This window comes from Schistocerca serialis, chromosome 3, assembly GCF_023864345.2.
Source record: "Schistocerca serialis cubense isolate TAMUIC-IGC-003099 chromosome 3, iqSchSeri2.2, whole genome shotgun sequence".
In the NCBI taxonomy this organism is placed as follows: domain Eukaryota; kingdom Metazoa; phylum Arthropoda; class Insecta; order Orthoptera; family Acrididae; genus Schistocerca; species Schistocerca serialis.
The window spans coordinates 226999870-227022492 of NC_064640.1; the positions used below are offsets into that span (position 1 = coordinate 226999870).

The 22623-nt window shown below is 39.6% G+C and overlaps 1 protein-coding gene across 1 annotated transcript in view; it reads right to left on the minus strand.

The window, feature by feature from the left end:
* LOC126469965 (glutaryl-CoA dehydrogenase, mitochondrial-like) overlaps positions 1 to 22623 on the minus strand; it is a 533971-nt gene that overhangs the window by 487691 nt on the left and 23657 nt on the right. The window contains exons 3-4 of the mRNA XM_050097390.1: positions 18898 to 19058; positions 18690 to 18812 (exon numbers count right to left, since the gene is read on the minus strand). Coding sequence (XP_049953347.1) covers positions 18748 to 18812; positions 18898 to 19058 — 226 coding nt within the window. The 3' untranslated portion in view covers positions 18690 to 18747. The remainder of the gene's footprint in view (positions 1 to 18689; positions 18813 to 18897; positions 19059 to 22623) is intronic.

Sequence of the window (22623 nt, forward strand, 5' to 3'; positions counted from 1 at the left end):
ATGAAAGATGTAGATGTAGAAGGTGACAGAGACTCCGTGAGTTGTAATACAGCTAGGAGAAGCTGGATGTTCTTTCTGCAATATTGCAGAAAGACTTGGCAGGAATGTAGCCACTTTGCATGACTGTTGGTAGTGGTGCTCACAAGAATGTAAGGTCGCATGAAGACCGGGTTCTAGACGGTCACGTCACCCTCCAAGAGGGAACATGTTTCGCACATCATACTGCATCTGCAGCTGCAATTTGAGCAGCAGTTGGCACCACAGTGACACAACGAACTGTTACGTATCGTTTACTTCAAGGACAGCTTCACACGAGATGCCCTGTAGCATGCATTCCACTGACCCCAATCACTGTCATTTTTGACTTCAGTTCCGTTAAGCAAGAGGTCATTGGAGGACATGGTGGAGGTCTGGTTCTGCCTTGGTGCCAGTGATGGCCATGTGTTGGTTAGGAGAAGGTCTGTTGAGGGTCTGCAGCCAACCTGCCTGCGTGCTAGACATACTGGACCTACACCTGAAGTTAGGATCTGGGGTGCAATTTTGTATGACAGCAGGAGCACTCTCATTGTTATATTATGCATCCTGACTGCAAATTTGTTTATCAGTCTGGTGATTTGACCTGTTGTGCTGCCATTCATGAACAGCATTGCAGGGGGTGTTTTCTGAAAGGATAACACTCAACTACATACCTTGTCATTACACAACATGTTCTACAGAGTGTCAAAATGTTGCCTTGGCCTGCTTAATGACCAGGTCTGTCTCCAATTGAGCACACATAGGACATGATCGGATGAGAACTCCAGCAGCATCCACAAACAGCATTAACCATCATTTACAGCATCATCCACAAACAGCATTAACCATCCCTGCATTGACCAAACAAGTGCAACAGGCGTGTAACTCCACCCCACAAACTGACATCCGGTACCTGTACAACACAATGCATGCATGTTTGCATGCAACATTCTGGCTGTTATACTGGTTACCAGCACTTCACATTTGCAATGGCTTATGTCACACTTACGTGAACCTGTGATCTTTCAATGTTAATATAAGTCTCTTAGTATCATAGTCATTTTACCAGAACAGTTTTTCTCTGTGACTGTTTCTCTAGAAAGCAAAACAGGTGTACACTATTATTGCATATAATACTGAGGTAAATGTTTAGAAATCACTCCTTTTCTCCTCTTCATATCTTTCAGGCAACTATTGCAATATTACCATATTGTCAACATGCATGTGTGAGCATTTTGACTGTTACCTCTTACACCAATCACAAAGTAACTACTGGTGTTACCTTTCATTTCTTAATGATGTAATTAACTGTGTGTGTGTCATGTTGATAAATATAAAACAAAACTAGGTCCCAGCTCTCTGGCAGAAACGTGGCATCTTTTTGACAATATTCAGACTTTCATTTCAACAGAGTCATATAATAATATAGAATAAAATTTTTAATATGATGTTTTTGGTATTGCACTTTATTGCGTAAAAATAAAAATTATTTATTAACAAATGCATCATGAAAGCATTTTTAGTTCATACAATACCACAGCAACTTTGGTGTACAGAAAATATCATAATCTGCAGTCTTCAGTATTAGATTCATAGTTACAGACTAGATGTTCATTACTTAAAGCTACAGGACACTCATTATTCCAAAACTTGTGCACAAATGTCTGTGTTGTATCTTCTGATACTATGCTCCATGTGTATTGCATACCTGTACACTGATTTTGAGACAGTATGGATTCTCACTGGAGTTTTTTCCATGTTGGAGGACGATCACAAACTTTCACCATTCATGACACAAATTGGCACTTTTGGTACAACCTAAAATAAAAGAGTATTTATCAAGAGTGTTTCCAAACTGCTTACATTTATATGCAGTACACTGACACTAATAAATTTTGTTCAAAATATTAGATATTTCATTGAGTTTGATCCTCCTAGTTGTGTCTCTAACAGAAATATGACTTTCAAATAATAAACTTTCTTCCAGACAATGTAACTGCCATATAAGAAACAATATTATATTATTAATACTGTGGAGAGGCCAGAAAAATGTGGTTCCAGAAGAGGGGCAGCAGCCTCTTTAGTAGCTGCAGGGAAACAGTCTGCATGATTGACTGATCTGTTACAATAATGTCAGACAATATGGCCTTGCTGTGCTGGTACTGTGAATAGCTGAAAGCAAGGGGGAAACTATATCCATTACTTCTCCCAAGGACATGCAACTCTACCATATAGTTAAATGATGATGGGATCCTCTTGGGTAAAATATTCCGGAGGCAAAACAATTTCCCATTTGGATCTCCAGGTGGGGACTACTCAGGAGAATGTCATCATTAGGAAAACAAAACTGGCATTCTACGGATTGGAGCATGCAGTGTTAGATCCCTCAACTGGGTAGGTAGATTATAAAATTTTAAAAAAAAAAAGGAAATGCTTAGGTTGAAGTTAGATGGGATGGGGATTAGTGAAGTTTGGTAGCAGGATAAAGAGAACTTCTGGTCAGGTGAGTACACTGTCATCAATAAAAAATCAAATAGGGATAATGCAGGTGTAGGTCTAATAATGAATAAGAAAATATGAGGGTTGCCCAGAAAGTAGTGCACCACATTTTTTTCTTCAACAATCCTTTATTGAAGATAACAAGAATTACACACATAAAAGAATGGTGTTTCATCTACATACCCTATTTTTCCACATAATCTCCATCCCAACCTATGGCCTTCCTCAAGCGCGAAACAAGGGCATGTATGCCCTGTCAGTACCAATCCAGGTCCTGGTGGTGGAGCCAATGCTTCACTGTGTGAATCACCTCCTCATCAGCAAAATGTCTTCACGAATGGCATTCTTTAATGGCCCAAACAAGTGGAAGTCCAAGGGGGCTAGGCTAGGTGTGTCAGGTGTGACAGACACTGCTGCAAATAATGGAGCTCCACCAAATCACCTTCTGACGACCTCACCCTCCATGCCCAGCAACTAACTGTACTTCTGTTGACAGCATATGCTCCATAGACTGTGCACAAGCATTTGTGAATATTCACCACAGTTTCTTTCTCTGCAGTGAGAAATTCAATGATGGCATGTTGCTGTAACATGCATCTCCTACAGATGCCATTTTGAAACTGTCCTGCGGCTACACTATCTGTCAGAAGTGACAGAATCTTGACGCGCACTCTCTCTCAGGAGACTTCAAATAATACATATGGAATATTCTGCATTTGTAGCATTGTTTTTGGCTGAGAAAAAAAAATTGGTGCTTTACTTTCTGGGCGACCCTCATAGCAATGTGGGTAAGCCACTATGCGCAGCACAGTGAACACATTATTATACACAGGATAGGCATAAAGCCAACACCCACAACAATAGTACAAGTTTATACGCGAACTAGCTCTGCCGATAATGAGGAGGGTGAAACAATGTATGATCAGACAGAAGAAATTATTCAGACACTTATGGGAGAGAAAAATTTAATTGTGATGGGTGACTGGAATTCAGCAGTAGGAAGAGGAAGAGAAGGGAAAATTGTAGGAAAATATGGACTGGGGGAAAGGAACAAAAAAGTAATCTGCATGGTAAAATTTTGCTCAGAGCATATTTTAATCGTCACCAATACTTGGCTCAAGAATCAACAATCATGGAAGACACCTGAGATAATGGGAAGTTTCAGATGATTACATAACAGCAAGACAGAGATTTTTGGAACCAGATTTTAAACTGTAAGACATTTGCGGAGCAGCTGTGGACTCTGACCATAACTTATCGGTCATGAACTGTGGATAAAACAGAAGAATAGATTGCAAGAACGATGGAAATGAACACGGTAGAAGAAAAATTGATAGCTTGAGAGATGAAATAGTGAAGGCAGCAGAGGATCTAATAGGTAAAAAGACCAGGCCTGCAGAAATCCTTGGACATCACAGGAGATATTAAATTTAACTCATGAAAGAAGAAAATATAAAAATTCAACAAATGAAGTGCCAAAAGAGAATACAAATGTCTAAAACATGCAATTCACAAAAGTGCAAAATGGCTAAGCAGAATGATAGAGGAAAAACGTAAGTCTATAGAAGCATGTATAACTAGAGGGAAGATAGGTACCCCCTACAGAAAAATTAAAGAGGCCTTTGGAGAAAAGAAAACTAGCTGTATGGCTATCAAGAGATCAGATAGCAATCGAGTACCAAGCAAAGAACAGAAAGGTAGAAGGAGTATATAGAGGGTCTGTCCATGAGAGATGTACTTGAGGGCAATGTTATAGATATCAAAGAAGATGTGGACGAAGATGAGATGGAAGATATGACACTGTCAGAAGAATTTGACAGATCACCAAAAGACCTAAGGAGTTGACAACATTCTGTCATAACTACTGATAGCATTGGGAGAACCAGCCATTACAAAGCTCTTCCATCTGGTTTGCAAGATGTATGAGACAGGCAAAATACCCTCAGACTTCAACTAATAAATCTAATTCCACAGAAAGCAGGTGCAGACAGGTGTGAATATTACTGAACTATCAGTTTAATAAGTCATGGTTGTAAAATACTAACATGAATTATTTACATAAGAATGAAAAAAAACTGGTAGAAGCTGACCTTGGAGAAGATAGGTTTGGGTTTTGGAAAACATTGGAACATATGAGGCAATATTGACCCAACAACCTATCTTAGGTCTTGTAAATAGGTTGAGGAAACGGAAACCCATGTTTACAGCTTGTGTAAATTCAGAGAAGGCTTTTGACAATGTTGACTGGAACCCACTCTTTGACATTCTGAAGGTGACAGGAGTAAACTAAAGTGAGTGAAGGATTATATAGAACTTATACAGATATCTCAGTTATAATAGACCAAGGGCATGAAAGGGAAGCAGTGGTTGAGAAAGGAGTGAGACATTGAGAAAGGAGTGAGACAGGGTTGTAGCATATCCACAATGTTACTCAATGACACTTTTATTTTAGCAATTGTTGGGGCGGGAGCTGCAGTCACTGAATATGCTGCACTCTAGGTGACTGTTATTCTGTGGATACTTACCTCTCTTGTGCACAGAAAATAATGGTGTTTCTTCAAACCACAGTAAATACTCACTTGCAGAAAAAACAACTGTTTAAAATTTACCACTGCATATATCTTCAAAGGAAAAGGAACCAATAATGAAACGTTCTCTGAATGTGCACCACACCTTTTCACTGCTAATACAAAGGTATTTCCACAATTAATCAAACTATATGTATACACATTTCAATTACTTGAAAAGTGTATCTCATCTGCCTGCATGACATTTGTTTGATTGGTTGATTGATTTGGGGGAGGGAACAAACAGCGAAGTCATCAGTCCCATGCATGACATTTATGTCCATCTATATTATTTTCCATTTGTTGTGTGTTGGCCTGATGCAGCTAAGTTTATTGCAGGTCACTCTAAACAGTATGTATTGTCAAAGTTTTTCATCATCGTTATCACTGAGAAACATATGGCACCACACCCTCTCAGCTACTGTTCAAAAACAGTATGAACAATAATGGAAATTCATAAACTGTGAGTTACCTTATTACGTTACGGTATGGGAAGATTTCAACTTACTAACTATAGGCTGGAAAACTCTATAATGATTATGGCAAGCAATAACAACAGGGATTTGTGTGATATTGTTATGAATCCTTATCTAAAATTTACCTTGAACAATTAGTAAGGGAAGTGACTTATAAGGGGAAATGTCTTAAATCTAGTTACAAATTGGTCATAAAATTTCAATTTAGTTAACATAAAGCAGAGAATCAAAGCTGATATAGCAGTTATAGCATCACCAGCATGAGTGTTATTAGATATGTTAAGAAAGGCAGATAGATATTTCTCATTAATAAATGTGACAAGAAACAGATTTCAGATTATCTGAGCAGACAACATCAAACATTAATCATTCTGCTGTTAGCTGCCCTAAATGGTTGGTATTCCACAATTTTCACTCTTATAAACGACATAAATTGATGTTACAGTATTCATCTGTGGCATGCTAGTGTAGAATATGTGACAAATTCAGCTAAGTAAAAAGACCCAAACATTGCACATGTTTATTTAAATATGTAAACTAACTTTCAGTTTTTCCATGGTGTGAGACCACGTCATGTGTCAGGTAAAACTGATGCAGAATTCTAGAAATATTTTATTGTTTGTATTAAGGCTTGTGTGTATCATAATATATTGTGTATCTTGAAACATCTGTGAGTGCTGCAAAAGATCTGTACTACAATGTCAATTGCAAACTACATTTTGGCAGCAGAACCCATCATTTAGACAACCACTGCCTCCTGATTTCAGTTGGTACACGTGTGATAAATGATACATTTTTCAGAATTTTTGGAAGCTCTGAGTGCTGTGTGTAACATATTTGACAATAAATCAATGGTTTTGAGCTATAGTTGTGTACTCTGCAAACTTTAGCAGCAATATATTTTTGAAAAATCATTTCCCCACGTGAATCTGTTAATGAAGATGATTTCAACAGAAGTTTGAGACAAAGTAATCTTCAACAATTCACTGATATTTAACAAAAGCCACTTTCTTGGGTGTTGAAACTTCATATCTTAAAAAGGAACTTGGAGGCCTTGTAGGGTAATAAATCACGAAACTAAAAAATCCAAGATTAGTTTAAAGTTACTTGTTTATTGTTCAACAAAAACAATCAGTTTTTGAAAAAATAATTTAAATTTAATTGGATAAATAAAAAAAATCTACTCACCAAGAGGTGGCAGAACACACACATAAAAGAAAATTGTAATTAAGCAAGCTTTTAGAACCAGTGGCTCCTTCTTCAAGCAGAAGGATTGTAGGGGAAGAAAGAGGGGTGAAGGAAAAGGACTGGAGAGGTCTAGGAAAAGGGGTAGATTTTGGGAAAGTCACCCAGAACCGCAGATCAGGGGAGACTTACCGCACAAGATGAGAAGGAAAGACTGATTGTTGGGGACTGCATCAGATGATATTTGAAAACCTGAGAGCTTAAAGGTGGAACACAGGTTAATATGCAAGACAGAGATTACTGCTTACACATCATGCACGAGTTAATAAGAGCAAAAAGATAAGTACATTGTATGTAACAGAGGTGGGAGGGGGTGGTGAAAAATAGATAGGTAAGACAATGAAAGATGTAGAAAACTAAAGTGGAGTGAAAAGAAGAGTAGTTACTGTGAAGAAATGCTGGGATGGAAGAAGTTAACATATATTAAGGCCAGATGGTTCGCGAGAACCAAGGACATGTTGTAGTGCTAGTTCCCACTTGCAGAGTTCTGAGAAACTGGTGTCTGGGGAAAGAGTACAGATGGCATGTGTGGTGAAACAGACTCCGAGGTCATGGTTATCATGTAGAGCATGCTCTGCAACAGGATATTGCATGCTCCCAATATACACCCTCTGCCTATGCCCATTCATCCTAATTGATAATCTGGTGGTTGTCATGCAGATATAAAAGGCCAAACGGTGTTTACATACCAGCTGGTACAAGACATGTCATTTCACAGGTGGCTCTCCCTTTGATAGTATATCTTTTGCCAATTACAGGGCTGCTATAGGTGGTGGTAGGAGGGTGCATATGGCAAGTCTTGCAGTGAGGACGGTCACCGGGCTAGGAGCCATAGGGTAGGGAGATGGGTGCAGACGGAGCACAGGACCCGACAAGAATATTGCAGAGATTGGGAGGGCAACAAAAAGCTGTTCTAGATGTGATGGGTACAATTTCAGACAGAATGAATCTAATTTCATGGTATGTTTTTAGGAAGTCATGGCCCTGTTGAAGTAGCTGACTGCACATTAAAGACCAGGATAATACTGAGTCACCAGTGGTGTGCTTCAAAGCTGTTTTTACAGTGATCAGCAATACCAGGATTGGATGGGATGGCCCGGGAAATATGCTTTTGAACTTGGCTGGTGGGGTAATTAAGTGCAGTGAAGGCTGAGGTGAAATTCTTGGTGTATTGCTCTAAAGAGTTTGCATCTGAACAAATACGTTTGTCTCAAATGCCAAAGCTGTATGGGAGGGAACATTTGACATGTCAAGGCAAACGTATTTGTTCAGATGCAGACTCTTTACAGCAATACACCACCAGTCTCACCTCAGCCTTCACTGCACGTAATTACTTCACCAGCCTAGTTCAAAAGCAGATTTCCCGGGCCATCAAATCCAATCCTGGTACTGCTGATCCCTCCAAAAAAACAGCTTCAGAACACAACACTGGTGACTCAGTTTTGTCCTGGACTGGAATGCATAAATCAGCTACTTCGACAGGTCAATGACTTCCTAAAATCATGCCCTGAAATGAGATGCATTCTGTCTGAAATTTTTCCCACCACATCTAGAACAGCTTTTCGTCACCCCCCTCCCCTCCCTCCCCTCCCCTCCCCGCCCCTCCCCTCCCTCCCCCCCCCCAATCTCCAAAATATTCTTGTCAGACACTATGCTCCTTCTGCACCCATCTCCCTACCCAATGGCTCTTACCCCTGTGACCATCCCTGCTGCAAGACTTGCCCTATGCACCCTCCTACCACCAACTATAGCAGCCTTGTAACTGGCAAACATATACTATCAAAGGGAGAGCCACCTGTGAAACAACACGTCATGTACCAGCTGTCATGTAAACACTGTTCGACCTTTTACATCAGCTTGACGACCACCAAATTATCAATTAGGATGAATGGACAAAGGCAGAGGGTGTATACATGCAACATGCACGCTCTACAACATGACTATCGTGACCTCGGTGTCTGTTTCACCAAACATGCCATCTGGATTCTTCCTCAGACACTAATTTCTCAGAACTCCGCAGGTGGGAACTAGCACTACAATATGTCCTTGGTTCTCACCACCCACCTGGCCTTAATTTATCTTAACTTCTTCCACCTCAGCATCTCTTCACAGTAACTATGCTCTGTGTGCTCTCAGGTTTTCAAATCTCATCCAATGCAGTCCTCAATAATCAGTCTATCCTTCTCGTCCCGTGTGGTGAGTCTCCCCCAACCTGCGGTTCTGGGTGACTTTCCCAAAGTCTACCCCTTTTCGTAGACCTCTCCAGCCCTTTTCACTCACCCCTCTTCCTTCCCCTTCAAACCTTCTGCGTGAAGAAGGAGCCACTGACTCTGAAAGCTTGCCTAATTACAACATTCTTTTATGTGTGTGTTCTGCCACTGCTTGGTGAGTAGATGTTTTATCTAGCCAATTAAATTACTGTTTGTTGTTCAGATAAACATTGCACCACCCACATGCAGCCCCACTGTGAATGCTGCTCTCAGGCACTGGGTGAACTACTTGGTGTTTGCAAGTAATTGGAAATTGTCCAGACTGCTATCAAGCATTTTAAAGCCGGTGTGAATGGATGGTTGGGTAGACTTCTGTCAAAGGAGCGTGAACTACTATCCTCTCCTACAGGTACTGTTCCTTCTCCAGGAAATACAAGATGTCGACAACTAGACTTTGAGTGGTGAGTCAATGGTTGGTCCAGAGGAAGGCCAGGACTGGCAAGAACTTCAAAGTTCTACACTTATCACTTTTACCAACAGGTTTAAGGTGCTGTCTCCCACTGGAATGATAACTGTTGGGGCAGTAGGACTAAAAAAAAGCATTGTTCATTGTTCATTGGTAGCATAGTAGGATAATGCAGTCAATCTACACAGGAAACTGCTTAAAAACACTTCCACATTCCATTTCAAGTGTATGGGGCCCATAACAATTAGTACTGACATGTATATTGAATGTAAACAAGTAAAAGTAGTATGAATGGTCACAGGTTTGTTTGACTCACAGGAATGCTGAAAACCTTAAACTGGCACACACTTGAATATAGATGCCATCTGTTACTGGTAGTGGTGCATACACATCTTGCTGCCAGCCACAAGCACTAGTCATTTTTTTAATAGAATTATTCTTAGTCTCGCAGCCCAACCGAGATGATGCAGCTGTGCCAAATGAGGACACCACATGGCCTCGTCAACAGAGGTTATTAGTCGAGGCCACTGCAGGACAGCAGTTTTTCACACTACATCTCTCCACAGACTTATGGAGGCATGACACCACTGGCCACTCATGTACATCCCCGGCAGCACAGCCAACTCCTGCCCAGGGGGCAGGAGGTTTCTTCCCATGCACACCAGCCACTGCCAGACAGGGGGCCTAGTGTGGTGGGCACCCCTGCTGTGATGTCAGCAGATGGTACTTGGGGCCACAGAAGCCATAGCAGCATAAAATTTGCACAATGATGGTGCAGGGTCCATGCAACCAGCTTATGTAACAAGGTCACTGGCACGATGTAGTGCCGCACCAGCAACAAGTGTTGTGCGGGTAGACAGCCAAGCAGAATTCGGCAGCCAGCTGGACACTGACCCTATGCATCAAGCAGTTCAGATGTGTCAATAAAAGAACTTGTTACATTTGCAGCTGCCGTCCTCTGCCATCTGGGCTCGACCTCAGCTCCACCACCCATTTGCAGCATCCTGGCTTCTAGCCACCGCACCCTGCACCACGAGCACTGTACCTTAATCAGTCCCACAATCAGCAATTATTTTGTCAACACATCAGTGAAAAGATCTGTGCTCAGCTGTGAAAATAAACGTGTATGAACTTCCTTGTGTAGTCAGTCAGAGGAGACATGATTGTTGAACCTGTTAGAGCGCTATCGATGAGTTATCCTGCCACTGTCAAAAGTCCATTATATTCGGTAACTAACTTGGCCAACTAGTGTTATTATCTGGGGAGAAAGTGGACTGATTAGATGAGTATTACTAATGAAATTATTTTTATAAACTGCTGATACTACGAAAAAGTGTGAGAACTGGTCATCAGTTGCGTGCAACTTAATCTGAATAAATAAGGAAGAGTATCAAAATTAAATCAATGGTGTTACATCCGTCCCTGAACTGTGAGAACACCAACTAATACAATTTCAGGATCTGAGACTAAATTATTCATGCACCACTGAGGACTTGCAGCGACACTGCCAGATTGGTACCTTAGTAAGGTGGACTTTATTATTATTATTATTATTATTATTATTACTATTACTACTACTACTACTACTACTACTACTACTACTACTACTATTTTTATACGCAAACTATCTATGAACTGAAGTGACATGTAAAGGAAACGAGTCAATGCTGGCACATCAAGAGTCCCAGAATCACTCCTCATCAATACGTACTTGTCAGAAGTACAAACAATGGCTTTACTGTGTTCAGGTGTGTCTTTATTGTTTCTAGATTGTTTTTGTTGTGAAAAACTGTAGACAATCATTTCATTTCACACTGACTTTATAATCTGCAGAATATACCAGCCACAAACAAGAAATGCATGATAATATTCTTCAAATTACATAGACGTACATGACTGCTGCATTTGTCTCCCTGTCTGGAGTGCGGAGATTCCTGTGCCTACATGGGGCAGCCTGTGTGCACAAATCAGAAGCCCGTGTGACTCTGCGAAGTTGCATTCACCCCATCACCTCTCCGTTCAATGGCTACATGCACCTATAGTGCGCGTCATTTATGTTGGCGGCCATGTTTAGGTTGGTTCTGTGCATCTGACATCACAAAACACAATCAGCCAATGAACAGAGAACGACGTTGCCAGATCTCGACTGCAGTGCAGAGCACGGATGAGTGTTTTCAGTTTTAGAAACGTTCAGTCATAAATAAAGTAAAAGAACAAAATCAATGTCTTGATAGCAGACTTTCTTTTATAGAAAGTTTGGAAAAAACATTCTTTATACCAATTGCCCCCCATGAACCATGGACCTTGCCGTTGGTGGGGAGGCTTGCGTGCCTCAGCGATACAGATAGCCGTACCGTAGGTGCAACCACAACGGAGGGGTATCTGTTGAGAGGCCAGACAAACGTGTGGTTCCTGAAGAGGGGCAGCAGCCTTTTCAGTAGTTGCAAGGGCAACAGTCTGGATGATTGACTGATCTGGCCTTGTAACAATAACCAAAACGGCCTTGCTGTGCTGGTACTGCGAACGGCTGAAAGCAAGGGGAAACTACAGCCGTAATTTTTCCCGAGGGTATGCAGCTTTACTGTATGATTACATGATGATGGCGTCCTCTTGGGTAAAATATTCCGGAGGTAAAATAGTCCCCCATTCGGATCTCTGGGCGGGGACTACTCAAGAGGATGTCGTTATCAGGAGAAAGAAAACTGGCGTTCTACGGATCGGAGCGTGGAATGTCAGATCCCTTAATCGGGCAGGTAGGTTAGAAAATTTAAAAAGGGAAATGGATAGGTTGAAGTTAGATATAGTGGGAATTAGTGAAGTTCGGTGGCAGGAGGAACAAGACTTCTGGTCAGGTGACTACAGGGTTATAAACACAAAATCAAATAGGGGTAATGCAGGAGTAGGTTTAATAATGAATAGGAAAATAGGAATGCGGGTAAGCTACTACAAACAGCATTGTGAACGCATTATTGTGGCCAAGATAGATACGAAGCCCACACCTACTACAGTAGTACAAGTTTATATGCCAACTAGCTCTGCAGATGACGAAGAAATTGAAGAAATGTATGATGAAATAAAATAAATTATTCAGATTGTGAAGGGAGACGAAAATTTAATAGTCATGGGTGACTGGAATTCGAGTGTAGGAAAAGGGAGAGAAGGAAACATAGTAGGTGAATATGGATTGGGGGACAGAAATGAAAGAGGAAGCCGCCTGGTAGAATTTTGCACAGAGCACAACATAATCATAACTAACACTTGGTTTAAGAATCATGAAAGAAGGCTGTATACATGGAAGAACCCTGGAGATACTAAAAGGTATCAGATAGATTACATAATGGTAAGACAGAGATTTAGGAACCAGGTTTTAAATTGTAAGACATTTCCAGGGGCAGATGTGGACTCTGACCACAATCTATTGGTTATGACCTGTAGATTAAAACTGAAGAAACTGCAAAAAGGTGGGAATTTAAGGAGATGGGACCTGGATAAACTAAAAGACCCAGAGGTTGTACAGAGATTCAGGGAGAGCATAAGGGAGCAATTGACAGGAATGGGGGAAATAAATACAGTAGAAGAAGAATGGGTAGCTTTGAGGGATGAAGTAGTGAAGGCAGCAGAGGATCAAGTAGGTAAAAAGACGAGGGCTAGTAGAAACCCTTGGGTAACAGAAGAAATATTGAATTTAATTGATGAAAGGAGAAAATATAAAAATGCAGTAAGTGAAACAGGCAAAAAGGAATACAAACGTCTCAAAAATGAGATCGACAGGAAGTGCAAAATGGCTAAGCAGGGATGGCTAGAGGACAAATGTAAGGATGTAGAGGCCTATCTCACTAGGGGTAAGATAGATACCGCCTACAGGAAAATTAAAGAGACCTTTGGAGATAAGAGAACGACTTGTATGAATATCAAGAGCTCAGATGGAAACCCAGTTCTAAGCAAAGAAGGGAAAGCAGAAAGGTGGAAGGAGTATATAGAGGGTCTATACAAGGGCGATGTACTTGAGGACAATATTATGGAAATGGAAGAGGATGTAGATGAAGATGAAATGGGAGATATGATACTGCGTGAAGAGTTTGACAGAGCACTGAAAGACCTGAGTCGAAACAAGGCCCCCGGAGTAGACAATATTCCATTGGAACTACTGACGGCCGTGGGAGAGCCAGTCCTGACAAAACTCTACCATCTGGTGAGCAAGATGTATGAAACAGGCGAAATACCCTCAGACTTCAAGAAGAATATAATAATTCCAATCCCAAAGAAAGCAGGTGTTGACAGATGTGAAAATTACCGAACTATCAGCTTAATAAGTCACAGCTGCAAAGTACTAACACGAATTCTTTACAGACGAATGGAAAAACTAGTAGAAGCCAACCTCGGGGAAGATCAGTTTGGATTCCGTAGAAACACTGGAACACGTGAGGCAATACTGACCTTACGACTTATCTTAGAAGAAAGATTAAGGAAAGGCAAACCTACGTTTCTAGCATTTGTAGACTTAGAGAAAGCTTTTGACAATGTTGACTGGAATACTCTCTTTCAAATTCTAAAGGTGGCAGGGGTAAAATACAGGGAGCGAAAGGCTATTTACAATTTGTACAGAAACCAGATGACAGTTATAAGAGTCGAGGGACATGAAAGGGAAGCAGTGGTTGGGAAGGGAGTGAGACAGGGTTGTAGCCTCTCCCCGATGTTGTTCAATCTGTATAAAAACTTTGAGGTTCGCCGATGACATTGTAATTCTGTCAGAGACAGCAAAGGACGTGGAAGAGCATTTGAATGGAATGGACAGTGTCTTGAAAGGAGGATATAAGATGAACATCAACAAAAGCAAAACAAGGATAATGGAATGTAGTCTAATTAAGTCAGGTGATGCTGAGGGAATTAGATTAGGAAATGAGGCACTTAAAGTAGTAAAGGAGTTTTGCTATTTGGGGAGCAAAATAACTGATGATGGTCGAAGTAGAGAGGATATAAAATGTAGGCTGGCAATGGCAAGGAAAGCGTTTCTGAAGAAGAGAAATTTGTTAACATCCAGTATTGATTTAAGTGTCAGGAAGTCGTTTCTGAAAGTATTCGTATGGAGTGTAGCCATGTATGGAAGTGAAACATGGACAATAAATAGTTTGGACAAGAAGAGAATAGGAGCTTTCGAAATGTGGTGCTACAGAAGAATGCTGAAGATTAGATGGGTAGATCACATAACTAATGAGGAGGTATTGAATAGGATTGGGGAGAAGAGAAGTTTGTGGCACAACTTGACCAGAAGAAGGGATCGGTTGGTAGGACATGTTCTGAGGCATCAAGGGATCACCAATTTAGTATTGGAGGGCAGTGTGGAGGGTAAAAATCGTAGAGGGAGACCAAGAGATGAATACACTAAGCAGATTCAGAAGGATGTAGGTTGCAGTAGGTACTGGGAGATGAAAAAGCTTGCACAGGATAGAGTAGCATGGAGAGCTGCATCAAACCAGTCTCAGGACTGAAGACCACAACAACAACAACCAATTGCTTCATATTCTATTAATTAATTAAACCTAACAAGTAATAAGACTCCTAATTCAGGCGATAGCAAGGAAAGGTGTTTGTATCAATCTCACTAACCGCTTTTTCGCAATAAAGAACAGCGGTAAGTGTTTATTTCCTATTTTAATTCGACGAAGCGTCAGTAATTCATAGTCATACCAACAGTGTTTGTCAGTATTTTGCATGACGTGTTAGACTCCTGATGTAGTTACATTGTAAGATGAGCTACGTTAGCGTAATGGTTAAGGTGTTGGGCTACTAAGCAGAAGGTTGTAATGGTTAAGGTGTTGGGCTACTAAGCAAAAGGTTATGAGTTGAAACCTTGTGCGGTGCTTAATATTTTCTTTATTTAAAAACAATATCGCAGTGTCTTACTTCATGAATTTTATTCGTTTGAATGCAATTTTTTGAAATTTCTAGTGCTTTGTCTCTTCATTAACCCTTTCGCTCCTGCAGACACGTGCTCCCCACATTCCACGCTGTGCATGATTTTGTCATCACTGGACTGCTAGCCTGTGTAGACACATGGTGTTCCCACTGCTTTGACACACTTATCATTCGATTTCACAAAAACTATTTGGCCCAAAAATTAGATTTTTACACATCTTCTTGACTGATATCTTCCCCCCATAAATGACTTAATTTTGTTTCGATGTTCAACACAGTTATTGTGCAGCATTAAATGTAGTAAACCATTGCATGAAATTTTGAAGAGTTTGCAGAGGTAAAAGTCCATAGAGTATACTTTCTGGATGGTCGATTTTAGTTGCCACAATGTTGAGATTGAAATGTGGACAAAATACCTATATTTCATATAAAATTTACTGTATAACAATATCTCATTTAATTTAAGTACCACATAGGTGTCATATGTAATATTGAGAAATATTCCATCTTTCGCGACTGTAACAAAAGTTTTATTTACACTGGGCAAGTTTGGCTTTATTTTAAAGCACTTCAATCAACGAAAGGTATGGCACACACACAATGGTACTCATGTTCTCTTTCTTGTTTTTGTTCCACAGTTGCAGTTTTACCAATGGTACTGAAATATATTCCTCTTCTGCAACTGTAATAAGCGACTTATTTAGACCAGACGCATTTCTCTCTTTTGAAGCATCTTCAGAGGACAGTATTTTGTCTCCTGCATTGCCAAGTCACCTTTCATAGTTTTGTGCTGCGGTAACACAATATTCAACGTTTGTGTCGGCTGATCAGTGTTTTAGCAAATAAATGCTGTTTGTGTGTGCCACACACAAAAATTATATTTGACATTGCTCAGAACACTTCACTGATAGATGGAGTCCTAATGTTTTTGTAAGTCCACAGTTTTGTATAATGTATTTTGTCTACTTCCTTTTGATCGCTTGAAGTACTTTTAAATAAAACCAAACGTGCCCAGTGTAAATAAAACTTTTGTTACAGTCACGAAAGATGGAATATTTCTCAATATTACATATGACACCTATGTGGTACTTAAATTAAATGAGATATTGTTATACAGTAAATTTTACATGAAATTTAGGTATCTTGTCCACATTTCATTCTCAACGTTGTGGCAACTAAAATCGACCATACGGAAAGTATACCCTATGGACTTTTACCTCTGCAAACTCTTCAAAAATTTCGTGCAATGGTTTACTATATTTAATGCTGCATAATAACTGCGTTGAACATCAAAACAAAATTAATTCATTTATGGGGGGAAGGTATCAGTCAAGAAGATGTGTAAAAATCTAAGTTTTGGGCCAAATAGTTTTTGTGAAATCGAATGATAAGTGTGTCAAAGCAGTCAGAACACCATGTGTCTGCACAGGCGAGCAGTGCAGTGACGAATGCGCACAGCGCGGAATGCAGGGAGCACGTCTTTGTAGCAGCGAAAGGGTTAATGCGGCCGTGGTAGCTTTACTTCATGAACTGCGCGCTCCCCCCTAAATGTAAGCTTGCGAACTATTCTATACTATGGCACTGCTTCTCTTGGTGCGTGCGTCGTGTGCAACTGGCAATTCAGCAATCTCCCGCATCTGGGCGGGCATGCGCGAGCCGCCAAGATAAAAGAATTGAACTATAGTGCACACATAAAGTTACACAGATGTAATCACACCTTTACAAGCAGGTTAGTTTACATGCATCTAGCAGTAGTTTTGTCAGAGAAAGTTGTTGTTGCATCAAAAGAAAACTTCACCTGATAAAACAATAAATTATGAGACAGAATTTCTTCCCAGTGCCTATTTTCTGGGGGCAAAACTGTTAGTACGGCCAAAACATATAAAATTATACAAAAATAACCTAGCTTTCAAAACTATCTGCTGCTACTGCTGCTGGTGTGTGTGTGTGTGTGTGTGTGTGTGTGTGTGTGTGTGTTTTGTATGTTCCACATCTTCTCCTAAACCAGTGGACCAATTTCAACCAAACATGATATACATATCCATTACTGTCAAGCAACAATTGCTGAGGGGTAAGAACCACCTACCCACCACAGTTCAGGACATATGACTTCATTAACACTGAGATGCATGAAAAACTGCTACATTGTGCATGACATTTATATTTTTTACTCCTTTGCTACTAACTCTATTCACAACACATTTTGCAGACACTATCCACAAAAGCTGCTGAATGTAACTATAAAATTATATCATTGTATGATATACAGATCAGAAGAAACATTTGCATCATGCATGACATTTAAATAAACTTATTCTTAAGTACTAAAACACTCCTAGTCAAGTCAACTTAAGGTAATCCCTTACACCTGCTTGTGCTTTTGGCATGTTTGAACTGTGAAGCACAAACAGCATTAGACGAAAACTATAGCTGCCTACAGAGATATGGAGAGGCATTGCCATAGTGATGTTCACAAAACTGCACATCTCACACCAAGTATACTACTCAAATACATACAAGGTTTCATTTCTAATAGAAAATTGGCAAAATTAATATCCACGCAATGCTGGGTTTGTCAGCTAGTAAGTCTATAAAAATCAGCAGCAGGGTGCAGTGCTGTTTATGAAAGAAGACAGTATATTGAACATTTCAGAAACAGAAGTCAGTGTTTCCAGTAAATGTTCAGTATTTATGAGAAATAACATGTTCTTACATAGTACTTGAAAGTCAGTAATAAAAGTTAGTGTGATCTTATAATCTTTTAAATGAACAGATGCATCACCCATGGGGTAAGTGAACAGCAGATCTATTTCCTAATTCTTGTCAGTAAACTTTTACTTGTGTTTTCTCTTTGTATCAAACTGATGTTAGACATATGATTTATCTGTGGATAAACAATAAAAAAACAATTGTGGCTTCATACTTCTACAAACATTATTCATTGTATAGGAATCATAGCCAGAGTTAGGAAATTGTATGTCCTGTTTTCCTCATTATATTTTCCACACACAGTCAAACATCAGTTCAGTGTCAGTTATTATTAATAAATTTTATGGACAGAAAACTAGAACTTACAGTGTTGACATAACATTTACACTTCATATTGCAGGTAAGTGTGGCTTGGTGGTAAAGTGCAATCTTTGGATTGGTGACTGATTTACTTTTTCTATTCCAGGTAAACTTTGAGTAAAACACACTGGATATTCTCATTCAGAATACAGCAATAAATAAATAAATATGTACAGTATTATTTACATATTTTAGAATCACAGTGAATAAGTATTGTCACACATACCTCAGAAAATACAGCAATGCATAAATATTCAGTAGCAACACAATATTTAGTCCAGTTTTTAGCTAAATGCTTGTATTCCAGATATAGCTCTCCCAAGGATGAGAGCATGGATATCGTGAGTACCTATAACAGATTGATCAAGTGCAGTTGTCCATTATTTGCATTCAGGAAACAAAGAGGAAAAAGACAGAAAAGTATATGACCTTACCTTCATATGTATTGAGTGATTCCAGATTCAGAACATGTCTAATAATATGATATTCATCAGAAATGCCATTCCCACCCAACATGTCACGGGCAGTGCGTGCAATGTCCAAAGCTTTTCCACAGGAATTACGTTTCAGTATTGATATCATTTCTGGAGTACACCTTAAAAGAATATGTACAAAATGAAACTTTACTTATATGGAGAAAATGAAGATGGTTTAATATGTAAGTGAGAAAGTGAGGAATTTGTGTAAAATCTTGAGAACAGCTATTTTTATTATATTATTATGAAACATGCAATAACAAATGGCTTTTCATGTAAGACAACTTTTGTTGGTGAAACTCAAGCATACAATTAGGAGACCACTCTTGCATCACAACATCCAGTTTCATACTACACCTAGTCACCTAATAGATAGCTGCCTCATCTTGACATACAAGACAGCTGCACATTATCAGAACATGGAGTCTCCATGTCCCCAATGCATGGTTAATGACACCCCAGACCAATTCAACTGGGATTATGTGCAATCAGGACATCAAATATCCCTCAAACCACTGTAGCGTGATTTTGACCTGTTGGTATGGATTGTGTTTTCCTGGGAACGCCACACCTGGTAGGGAGACCATAAACTATGAAGGAGCATATGTGACTAATAAAAATACTGGCATATTCCACAGCTTTCATAACGCCTTCTATAACAACCACAGGTCCCAACAAGCTCCATGTCACCTTTTCCGAACCTTCATCTGAGTTGCCACTCTGCTACTAGAAAATTCATATTTCAAACTCTAATCTCTAATAGGTTACAATATAATTAGTTTGCTTTTGATAAATATTAGTGATATCAGAGTATGAACATCCAATAACCTATGCTGCTTTTGCAGTAATCATTTCTAGCTTCTAAATTATCAAAATGTGACCTCTGTTGAAGTTAATCAGCAGTTTTCTGTAATCTCAGAATACAGAGTACACTGAATGACTTAATTGCACTCTTGGCACCTGTCATGCCATGAGTACATTAATTTGAGATAGTTGCTGTGTAGGAAAGAGAGTGGTCCTGTTTTCAAAGTGAACACTTCGGCATGCCACATGACTGGCAGTCATCAAATTTATTACTGGTCATTGGCATAACAGTTGAGAGCAGGATGTTAAAGATATGCAATATTAGCATATTTCATCAAGATCAGATCATGTGTATATGGCACGTGAGACACTCCATTTGAGGCTATGCAATTGATGGGCTTTTCATATGCCACTCTTTCAAGGGTGTTCCTGAGGACTTGCTTATAGGGAAAATAACTACCACCAATGTCATAAGTCATGAGAAATAACACAGTGATGAAAGAGATTGCCACTAGCTCCATTAGTTAGTGCAGGTTGTAAGATTTAAGTGGTGGGCCACAGCCAGTTCAATGCAGAACAACAACAATGTCATTTTTTCCTCTGTCATTCCTTAGTTGCTTCAAATTTCATGGAGGTACGTTTCAAAACTGTAAGTCAATGAAAGTTAGATTGTTTATGCCATATACGTTTCACTTCTTTTATTCATGAAGCAACTTCAGTGGCCTGTAATACATTTTTCTTTTTATACATAAAATAAATGTATTATGTAATAGTTACAATATGTTACTATGTTACATTTCGCCATGTTTTTCTCTTGTTTTTTAGATTACAAACAACTTTTATTACACAGATCTTGTGAGGTTCAATTATCATTTGATGTTACTTCCGATTTTCAGTATTGTTAGTCCATATGTGTGGTCCTGTAGCTGTGTTCGTTCGGTCCCCATGCTCCAGCTCGCCGATTTCTGGCAGTTTTTTCACCCACATTTATTACAACACATTACTTGCACTTTTCATTTTGTGATCAATATGTGCTTGTTTACAGTATGTGGTATTGCCAACTATCACCATGTGGTTTATCTTTTGTCTTTTATGTGTGGTTTCATATTTTTCATCTGTTTTGTGTGTGTGTATTTTGTTATGTGTAAATGTTACATTATTTGTGAGAGCAGTCTTCTTTTTCCTTAAGTGAATAAGTGTGTGTGTGTGTGTGTGTGTGTGTGTGTGTGTGTGTGTGTGTGTGTGTGTGTGTGTGTGTGTGAGTGAGAGAGAAAGAGAGAGAGAGAGAGAGATGGGGAGGGGGGGGAGAAAGAGTCATCAATTATTTACTCTGGTTAATGTTTCCGATTTCTGTTTATTATTGTTTTAGTGGCTAACATGATCAGAGAGTTATTGATTACATTAATTAGGTCATTAATTACTTTCTTTTTCATTGCATGGGCTCTTTGTATGTGAAAGTTTTCTTGTAATGTCAGGAGTTTTTTGTTGTGACTGTTCACTCTTCTCACATAAAATTATTAGAGTGAACGATCACAACAAAACTCCTCATATTAGAAGAAAACTTCCACATGCAAAGAGCCCTTGCAATGAAAAGGAAAGTAATTAATGACCAAATCAACACAAGCAATAACTCTCTGATCATGTTAGCCACTAAAACAATAACAAACAGAAATCTGAAACATGACAAGAGTAAATAATTGACGGATCTCTCTCTCTCTCTCTCGCTCTCTCTCTCTCTCTCTCTCTCTCTCTCTCTCTCTCTCTCTCTACACACACACACACACACACACACACACACACACACACAACACACACACACACACACACACACACACACACACACACACACACACAATATTCACAAAACACACACTCTCACAATGAACAACAAATTTACATATAACACAACACACACACACACACACACACACACACACACACACAATAAATGAAAAATGATAAATGTGGGTGAACAAACACCAGAAATCGGCCAGCTGGAGTATGGGGACTGAATGAATACATCTCCAGAACCACATATGGACTAACAACACTGGAAATCATAACACCAAATGATAATTTAACATCACAAAATTTGTGATACAAACGTTGCTTCTAATCTATAAAACAAGAGAAAAACATGACAAAATGTTACATACTAACATTCTGCAACTACTAAATAACACATTTATAAAAACTAAAACATTGTGTTCTGCCTTATGGCAGGTCTTGTCATGGAGGAAGCCTCATCAGAGAGGTCCACCCCATGAGCGTCTAGGGAAGTGATTCCAGTGGTGGTTTCCTTTTGCCTTCCACAGATGATGATGAAATGATAATGAGGACAACAAAACACCCAGTCCCTGGGCGGAGAAAATCTCCAACCCAGCCAGGAATTGAAACCGGGCCCCCTGACATGACAGACCGCCACGCCGACTTCTCAGCCATCAGGGCGAACACACATTTATTATATGTATAAAAAAGAAATATGTATAACATGCCACTGAAGATGCTTCACAGACAAAAGAAGCAAAAGGCATATGGAGATAAACACACTGCCTTTCATTTAGTTGCATAGATGGAACATACCTCCATGAACAACAATGATGATTGGTCAGCACCCACAATCATCCTCTCACTATAATGTGTAGAAGTCACCATTCTCACATGCTTATTGAACATCAAAGAGCATGGATATTCATATCATCACTGGACACTGACAGTAAAGAAAGTTACCTGAACTGACGAGCTGCAGAACACACTGGTACACTCTTATGGCGGGGTACAATTACACCAAAAACCAGGTGAGCTGTTTTTCCAAAAGAACACCATTCAGGCCAGTAGCAGTGGTATAACCATATGGTGGACATGTACGTGGAATGAAAT